At 46.3% G+C, this 10,100-nt stretch overlaps 1 protein-coding gene across 1 annotated transcript in view; it reads left to right on the top strand.

Moving 5' to 3' along the window:
• Positions 1-133: 133 nt before the first annotated feature.
• The window catches only part of LOC119463614 (staphylococcal nuclease domain-containing protein 1), a 44,139-nt gene continuing 34,172 nt past the window's right edge, over positions 134-10,100 (top strand). Inside the window, exon 1 of the mRNA XM_037724440.2 lies at positions 134-489. Within this exon, the coding sequence (XP_037580368.1) occupies positions 424-489 (66 nt within the window). The 5' untranslated portion in view covers positions 134-423. The remainder of the gene's footprint in view (positions 490-10,100) is intronic.

Genomic DNA, 10,100 nt, shown 5'->3' with positions numbered 1-10,100 from the left:
TAATTCCAACTTTATTTCTTTTTATAGATACAGTACATGTTCTTGAAAAAAGAAAAACACCACTTTTGCGTTAAAACCAAATGCTTACAAATGCAATTGTCGGGTGCGAAGCGGCGTCCGGCGCGCAGCCGTCGGGTCCTTTTCCCTCCGGACCGGCCACATCAGCTGAAGCGGCCTGAGTCGTGTCCCCGTGTTGGACCCCGTATTTCGGAGTTTGAGCCCTCGCTCAGGTGCGCAAGTGTACGCGTCCGTGCGGCCCCTGCGTTGCGGATCTCCCCTCACCCCGGCCAGCCCGACCCAGGACCCGGTGACCGGCGGAACCAGGTTCCATTTCGGTTGCCAATCAGCAGCAGCATTTAGCAGCACGTGTGGACGTCAGCCTCGTCTCTGCATGTCCCTGTCTTGAGCCAGCCTCTCGCCGTCATGTCCGCTCCGCAGCCGCCCCAACCGCAACAACCGCAGCCGCTCAAGCGGTGCATCGTCAAGCAGGTAGGCCTTGGTGAGCGCTAGCGCGCGCCCCCGGTGTAGTTTTGGCTGCGAGGTGCGATGCACCGGCCGCAGGATCGTGCCTGGCCATATGGAGGCGTGGGTTTGGAGCCGCCGCCGATAACGTTTTCGGGCCGCCGATCGGTCGTGTCCCGCGACTTGGGGGCGCACGACGCCGGTGGCGATAAACGAAGCCGGGTCCGCTTCGCGTGGTCGTGTCGCAGGAGCGCCGCTTCGCTTCAGTCCCTGCCGAACCCGATAGCTCATCGGTGGGCCTCGACTATTTTCTTCGCCTGCGCCCTTGCTGCATGTTTTACGCGGCGGATCGCATCGGTTCTGCGGTGTTTCTTCCCCCTTGCTGTTTGCGGTGGTCGATCAGCGAGAGTCGCGACCTCGGGTGTTTTTCGTTTTTCTTATTTTTTATGTGGCCCCCTTTGTTGATCGTGGAACCCCGTAAGCGCCTGCGCCGCTTCCCACTTACACCACGCTAGCGGTGTTACTTCACGTTTTCTGCGCGGCACGACCGGAGTCCGTTGCACCCCCTCTCCCCCCCCCCCCCTACCTTTCGACTCCCTGTTCCCGTTGTGACGCGAACGAAGATAGCACGACGTCCGCACTCGAAGGCCCTTTCATCGGTGCGGCTTTTTGCGTAAGGTTCCCAGTTTTGCGATCGACGTTCAACTGTCGCGAGCCGCGGCGTGGTTTCGGTCGAGCGAGAGGAAGAAACGAGGGAGGGGGGTTTTCTTCGGGGTGACCACGTCTTCCGTGTGGCGTCGTCGGCGTGGCGTTGTGTTGACCCGGTTTCTTTCTCTTTTTGCTTTCGTGGCGGGCGCCTTCAACTTGTTTCGCCTTCCCTCTGGGGGGCAGCGCATTTGAAGTTGCTCTCCGCGCTGAACACGCCGCTTCGACGGTACCTCGACTCTCAGAAGCCGGTTAGCTTGATTCACATTTTCCTCGATATATATATATATATATATATTTGTTTTTGCCTGTGGTGAGGGCAGCGCCGAGCGGAGAGAGCGATTGGCGTAGCCGCGAAGTAGCCGCACCCCTGTTCGCCCTTGTGGCGCCTGGCCGGATAGCCCGGTGCATCTCGTGGTAGATGGCCATTTGCAATACCGGCATTTACAAGGCCACTTACGATTGAAAGTTTAACACCAGTGACATCTTTAACAAAGATGTCACTCACAATATCTACAAGGATTCCACAGCTACCTTGGTTCTCCACAAAAAAAAAAAAAAAGTTGAAAGTTACCTATCAAAAAAGGGTTCAGGGCAAGGAGACACAATCTCTCCAATGCTATTCACTGCATGCTTAGAAGGAGGATTAACGGCGAATATCTCGGCAACCTTTGGTTTGCAGATGACATTGTCCTGTTCGGCAACAGTGGGGAGGAATTACAACAAATGATTGAGGACGTTAACCGAGAAAGTGTAAGAGTGGGGTTGAAGATTAATATGCAGAAGACAAGATAATGTTCAATAGCCTGGCAAGGAAACAAGAATTCAGGATCGCCAGTCAGCCTTAGAGTCTGTAAAGGAGTACGTTTATCTAGGTCAATTACTCACAGGGGACCCTGACCATGAAAAAGAAATTTACAGAAGAATAAAGTTGGGTTGGAGTGCATACGGCAGGCATTACCAAATCCTGACTGGGAGTTTACCACTGTCATTGAAAAGTGTACAATCATTGCATTCTACCAGTGCTAACATATGGGGCACAAACTTGGAGGTTAACAAAAAAACTCAAGAACAAGTTAAAGACCACACAAAGAGCAGTGGAACGAAAAATTTTAGGCCTAACGTTAATAGACGGGAAGAGAGCGGTGTGGATTGGAGAGCAAACGGGGATAGCCGATATTCTAGTTGACATCAAGGGGAAAAAACGGAGCTGGGCCGGCCATGTAATGTGTAGGATGGATAACCAGTGGACCGTTAGAGTTACAGAATAGATACCGTCAAACTACTGCAATTATGCTAGTTGGTCATATTGAACAAAATAATGCATTATGAAATGCAACAATTGCACATGTGTGCAGAGTCCTATTGCGTTTGTGTGTTTTAGAAAAACATGATTGCTTCAAAATTTAGTCGAATAAAGCGTAGTAAAGCCGTAATAATAGTCTGAAGCCGGGAGCACTAAGGTTGGACCAATCCACGTGCTAACCCTTATTCCCATCGTAGCTAACAATTGTAGCACCAGTGTTCACTCTGGTAATTCAATTTAAATACTTGCTGCGGACTCAAGGTCCAAACAGGGTGGGCATCATAAGGGAAGTAAATTGCAATGAAAGTGAATAAACAGTAGCAGTAATTTTATGAAAATGTTTACGGCAAGAAATTTCGTCGCGAATCGCATATGGCAAAAAAGAAAACCTGTATGTGTCCGTTGATGCAAAGAAAGGTGTGAGTGCATACTCATGGTAGTGTTGGATTCGTCTGGTTGTTAAGGGTGATAGAAATGGGGAGTGTTCATTTGGTAGCTTGGTACTAATAACTAGAGCACTGCACGGGCCCGGGCCGACCCGAAAGCCCGGGCCCGGCCCGCGGGCCGTGCCATCCGAAGTGTTTGTCGGCGGGCTCGGGCTTGAGGCCGTGGGCCCAGGCCGGACTCGGGCTTGAGGCCGCGGGCCCGGGCTGGACTCGGGCTTGAAGCCACGGGCCTGGGCCAGCTTCGGGTTCGCTCACTGAAGGGCCTAAGTAGGCCTTCGAGCACACGTGACCATTATGCATTGCATGGTTCAATGCATTCTGTACAAGCTGATGTGACACGTGCAAGATGACTGTCATTGTCATCATCAGCCTATATTTACGTCCACTGCAGGACGAACGCCTCTCCCTGCGATCTCCAATTACCCTTGTCTTGCGCTAGCTGCTTACAACTTGCGCTTGCAAATTTCCTAACTTGATCACCCCACCTAGTTTTCTGTCGTCCTCGACTGCGCTTCCCTTCTCTTGGTATCCATTCTGTAGCTCTAATGGTCCATCGGTTATCCATCCTACGCATTACATGGCCGGCCCAGCTCCATTTTTTGCTCTTCATGTCAACTAGAATATCGGTTATCCCCGTTTGTTCTCTGATTCACACCGCTCTTTGACTGTATATCTTATCAGATGACTGTATATCTTATCAAAGAAAATAGTAAAACAGATGAAGTTCTCATTTTTAACAGCGGAGCTGCTTCAGCCGAGCGTAATGTTTCTGCTGAATCCAAAAATGTGGGCCGATCCTGGCAGCAGTGCAGAAAGGGTCCACGCGCAATGGCACATACACCTGTGAACTAGCGAAGCTGATCCTGGATAAGTCTAGCTAATAATGGTGGGGACTACTTAGTCAGTCATCAATAAGCAATTGATAGCCAATTAATAGCTAGTCGATAATTGATCAATAATCAATAAATTCCCAAAAATGCTGGGGATGACTTGGTAGTGCTTAGCCTAGCCCAAATACATGGCCAATACCTTACAATAGCCAATCAATAGCTAATTGATCAATAATCAATAAATTCGGATAACTTGGGAAGTGCTTAGCCTATCCCAAATACGTGGCCAATATCTTGTGATAGACAATCGATAGCCAATCAATAGCTAATCGATAATCAATCAATAATAAATTCCGGGAAATGGTGGGGACGACTTGGTAGTGCTTAGCCTAGCCCAAAAGCCATTACTAGCTAGGTGCCCATCAGCTCCGCTGTCTCTTTAGCATTACGCCGCCAGTGCAAGCTACGCTAATTTTTTTCTTTTCTGCAAAAACGAAAATTGTTTCCGCGTAAGGAAAAATAAATCATACAAAGAACCACTCCACAAACCATTATCATGTTGCCGCTTTTGCAATTGCACTATTACCAGTGTCGATACAATTGCATTATTTTAGCGCTAAGGCCAGTTACTTTTGTGCTTCAATGCATAAAACAGCGTTTTCCTCAAAAAGTCAACTGGAACGCCCATGCACTTCGTCGGACACTTTGAAAATTAATATCTCGAAACTGGTTCAGTCCTGAGAATTCGTTCCAAGTGGATACGCCTAGCGAACTCAGCGGCTATAATTCGTAGATTGAAAGATGTGCCGTTAAATAATGAAAAATTTAATTGGCATAATTGTGTTAATTCTTCAATTACTAGGCGTTTTGATTTCTCCTGGAAGTAATGGCCACCTCATCGAGTAGTTTAGATCAAGGAATATAATTGTGCTATCTGCCACAGGTAACAATTAAAAACTTGGTTCAGCTAACATGAAAGACCCTGTATATTTGCATGCTAAATGACATCATAGAACCGTATCGTACAAATCAAGGTAAGTGCATGTGTCATCATCATCATCAGCCTATATTTATGTCCACTGCAGGACGAAGGCCTCTCCCTGCGATCTCCAATTACCCCTGTCTTGCGCTAGCGTATTCCAACTTGCGCCTGCGAATTTCGTAACCTCATCATCCCACCTGACTTTCTGCCGTCCTCGACTGCGCTTCCCTTCTCTTGGTATCCATTCTGTAACCCTACTGGTCCACTGGTTATCCATCCTACGCATTACATGGCCTGCCCAGCTCCATTTCTTCTGCTTAATGTCAACTAGAATATCGTCTACCCCCACTTGTTCTCTGATCCACACCGCTCTCTTCCCGTGTCTTAACGTTACTCCTAAGATTTTTCGTTCCATTGCTCTTTGTGCGGTCCTTAACTTGTTCTCGAGCTTCTTTGTTAACCTCCAAGTTTCTGCCCCGTATGTTAGCACCAGTAGAATGCAATGATTGTACACTTTTCTTTTCAACGACAGTGGTAAGCTCCCAGTCAGGATTTGGCAATGCCTGCCGTATGCACTCCAACCCAATTTTATTCTTCTGTAAATTTCTTTCTCATGATCAGGGTCCCCTGTGAGTAATTGACCTAGATAAACATATTCCTTTACAGGATCTAGAGGCTGACTGGCGATCCTGAATTCTTGTTCCCTTGCCAGGCTATTGAACATTATCTTTGTCTTCTGCATATTCATCTTCAACCCAATTCTTGCACTTTCTCGATGAAGGTCCTCAATCATTTGTTGTAATTCCTCTCCATTGTTGCTCAATAGGACAATGTCATCTGCAAACCGAAGGTTGCTGAGATATTCGCCATCGATCCTCACTCCTAATCCTTCCCAGTCTAAGAGCTTGAATACTTCTTCTAAGCATGCAGCGAATAGCATTGGAGAGATTGTGTCTCCTTGCCTGTGTACCAGTGGAAAAATAGCAGCACAGGCAATGGGCCAGAATACAGATGTTCCCGTGGGAGAAACAGATTTTGGCCTTTTATTGCTTATATACTGCAGCTGATTAAACCTCGAGAAGGTGAGGCTGCCAGATACGGTACAATCTGTAAGTAAAAATAGAATTTTTTTCTTACAGGGTGGGCCTGGTCATGCACACGCGGGCCCTATAGCTAAACTTAGTAATTTACGCCCGGGCCCGGGCCGGGCCTGGCCTCAGTAACATGGGCCCGGGTCGGGCCCGGGCTTCGAACCACGGGCCGGGGCTAATCTTGGCCATGTGCGCCCGGGCCGGGCTCGGGCTTTGTATTACGGGCCCGGGCTGGGCTCGGGCCTCGTAAAGCGGGCCCGAGCCGGGCTCGGGCTTAAAAATCAGGCCCGTGCAGTCAGTGCTCTACAAATAACCACATTAACTGTAATCTCAATTCTTCATATTTTGAGTAGCTGTCTTAAATTGGGCTATATTACTATGCTGGGAAAGTCGGAAACAGAAAATTTGTTACAAAAAAAAGATATTAATAGGAACCTCTGTGAGTGGGGTGGTGGTTGTGACACCGTAGCTTCTTTTTCTTAAGTTGTTAATATCATGCAGAGAATTGGTTAAGCGTCGGCCCCTTCTGAGGTAGCTGGCCAAGAAGAATGCAGTTTCCCGAAAATTTGTGCGGGAATGTATTCTATGTATGTATTGCAGCATATAAGGATAATAACAGCGTAAAATGATGGGTGCACATAGAAGAGACATGCATACCACTGCTACAGCATATTAAGATATATGTTATTGGTATGTTTTAGTATGTGGTTCCATAATCATGTGTATTTTAATGACATATTGATTGTGGTGTTTGCTGCTGAAATTTTCTATTTCACCGTTGCTCCTATAGGATTCTAATCTCTGTATAACATATTTGGTTTGAAGATGTTTCATGAAGCCTTGTACGAGATTGTCAGTATTGTAAATAAATGAAGCCTGATAACTCGTAGGCAGTAGTAACCCGACTTTAGGACGCCTTTGTTTCCTGAAAAACAGCTTTACACATGCACAGTTGGCAGACGGTTATCTTTCCTTTCAATTGCTCTTTTTTGCGTTGACGTAAACTTTGCCACTTTCATATTATCTCTTCAAATGTGTTTAGGCCTCTAACCCGTCATGGTGGCTTAGTGGCTACGGCATTGCACTACTAAGCATGAGGCCGCGGGATCAAATCCCGGCCACGGTGGCCGCATGTTAATGGGTGCGAAACGCAAGAACACCCATTGTACCGTGCATTTGGTGCACAATAAAGAACCCCAGGTGGTAACAATTCGGAGTCCCCCACTACGGCGTGCCTTGTAATCAGATTGTGGTTAGTATGTGTAACTCCATAATTTTAAGTAAATATTTTCAGGTCTCCATACATTTACACCATTTCACTTTTCTTCTCAAATACTTTATTTTTGGCTTACTCTCAAACTGGTGAGACCTTCCTTTGTTGTCCTGGTGCTGTTAACAGCCTGAGGTGCCTTTTCACCATTGAACCTTATTACCATCACCACCACTTCCTGTGTTTCCTCCATGCTTATTTGTAACCACACATTAATTATCTTCTATTTTGTTCCTGATAAGTTCACTGGTGTTGAACTTTAAATCCAAGATCCATAGCATACGCTGGATGTGGTGACACTACCAAAATATGCCCGGTGGTTGCTGCAGTCTGTGTGTGTCGTCTTTCTGCTTATACTTCATTTTGTAACACTGTATCCTTATGCATGCAGATCTAGCAGTAAACTTTGCATGGAATTGTGAAATTTTTCCAAAAAAATGGCCACCTTTAGGCTTGTATAGTTATCCGCAGCTGGCCTTTTAATGCAATGGCATTCTTAGCCTGCTTCCCCGATTTTGGTGTCAGTATCATCCTCTATCGATTTGCCGGGAGTGCACTCCACACGTTCATGCCTGACTAATAAAAGTGAGAATGCGTGCTCTTCTAGCAGACAATAAGTTTTATGCCTGGAATAGATGCCTATGCAATCGTGCCATAGTTCATTCGAAGTTAAATATGGCTAACGCTTATTCTACAGTGCCAGTGGGACAAAACTGTACGCAGTTCGGAGGCTGCGTTTAGTGAAGCTTTCCTGTGGGCATCTGAAGACATGGACGCTGCGGTTCGGGGGGGGTGTGTGGGCGTATTAATACGATTAGCAATCTCGGCCTCCTTTGCCCACTGCAGATTGTAAATGAAGTTGTCTTCAGCTATATGACGTTTTGCTACATTGCTTGAATGCTAATCACATTAATGTCATCAGTCATTGTGAGATGGGTTTGGCCAGTAATTTTTTTCCCTGAATTTTATCCAGCACATTCTCTACATTATCCTGACCCCTGACGTCTAACAGTCTTTCATTACACTGAGGCATATTCTGGTAACTTTGGTACCTGTTATATCTGGCTAGAGACATTATGGTCACTGTCATGATTCAATACTGTTATCCCTGAATTCATGATTCTTATTTTGTGCCTTCACTTACATAAATCTTGGCCAGGTTTTTAGTGTGGCTTTCTGCTAACAGTACTGTATTATAAAGAAACATGTAATTGCGGCACTCATGAAATGCCCGTAACCCTAGCTTTGTGTAATAAAGGTGGCAAAGGCCGTTCTGTTATTACTTGTGTGTAAGTTGGGCTAATGAAACCAAAGCACCTTCGGCTTTGTGTGAGAGGACATCAGAATGACATCTCCATGGATGTAGAGCACAGCAGGAACAGACTCTGATGCCTCACAGGGAAGGTTTGGTGGATGATCCCTCCCCTGTTCCCTTGAAGGAGTCTTCTGTGTGAATACTCCTTCAAGAATGCCCGTGTGCTCTAAATTACCCAGAGCTCTCCACTGCAATGTCTCTCGTAGTCTGTGCGTTGCTTGGTAATGTGAAAACCCTATGAATTGGTCATTCGGCAAACATTTCGCGTAAACACACTCAAAATTAATAAACTAAACACCCTCGATGAAACTGTTTCATGGATTAGTCCACTTGCACAACTCCTGAGTTCTTATGTTGAGCTAAAGTTCATGAAAGTGTACGAAGATAGGATGGTATGGCTTTGGTTGTTTTACAGCAAAGCTGTTAGCCTCTAGTTGGTCGGGATTTTTAGGGTCCGCATGCGGGGGGGGGGTTTGCTCGCGCAAAAATGTGGGCCAATCCCGGAGACATTGCAAAGACACTGGAAGCGCATTGTGTGCTGCTTCCGCTTGAGGTGTAGCATGAAATCATCTGGTGACATCGTCACTTGACGAAGACGTAAGCGCGTCACGTTTAACGTGATGAAGTCATCAGGAGATATCGTGACGTGGCGACGCCGTTACCACGTAATGTAACGCTTGGTGTGATGACGTCGTCATGCGACGTTTGAGGCGATGACATAATCGCGTTTTGTCATCATGTCAAATGTGACGTCACCGCTTGGTCACATGGGTTTTGGTACCATCGGATGTTGACACTGGATTCTTCGCTTCATTGGTCATACAATGATTTCGCATTTATATCGAATACCTCCCTCAGCAGTTGTAGTGGCAGTTTTCCACAGCTTCGCTGGACGTCCACTTTCGCAGGGCCAGGATGAGGAGTCATTTCTTTATTGCATAGTTCAGTTTCAAACTGCATGTCTTCCTCGACACTGTCACCTCTCTGTGACACGGGACTTCTGTCCCGAGAGCGAGGGTCCATCATGAAGTTTTTTTACTAAAACTAGTAGAGGGAGCTCTAGCACTGCAATTGTTCATCTACCATCAGAATGGTGGTTAGTACATTGATTTGTCTCTTCTTTGCATTTGTCTTGTGGCTTCAGGCATTCTTCGTCTTTATTATGCCTTAACTGCCTCTATGGGCCTGAATCTTTAAGTGCTCACATTTATGTAAATGCTGAAAACAGATTGTGCACGCATGCATGGTCATTGTCAATTCTTGCAGATGCTAATGCAATATTTTTGTGAATCCGATCAATTTACAATGCCACAAAGGTGTTTAAAAACATAGTTTAGGCAAATCCATGTACACATGTCTGTGTTCTGTATGCAAATCCATGTCTGGGAGAGGCCTTTGTCCTGCAGTGGGCATAAAAATAGGCTGATAGTGATGATGTACACAATGCCCATCGTTCCCATACGGTCTGAACAGCCATGCTTGCAGTTGCCATGAACACTAGTGCCGGATTTTTTGCTGGTAATTTTATATGCAACTCTGTGCTCAAAAAGACATTATGATTGCACGTTTTTCAGGGTGTGACTATGTATTTGTGCTACATCTCAGTAAGAGAAGCATGGCTAAGTGTGCTTTCCGTGCACAAGTTGCTCTCTCTCCTGCAAAAAAATTGGCATCACTGTCCGAAATTTGTGGG

The sequence above is a fragment of the Dermacentor silvarum genome, chromosome 9, assembly GCF_013339745.2.
Source record: "Dermacentor silvarum isolate Dsil-2018 chromosome 9, BIME_Dsil_1.4, whole genome shotgun sequence".
Classification (NCBI taxonomy): Eukaryota; Metazoa; Arthropoda; class Arachnida; order Ixodida; family Ixodidae; genus Dermacentor; species Dermacentor silvarum.
Note: the sequence above shows the minus strand (reverse complement) of the source record. Positions and strands in the feature narration are given on the sequence as shown.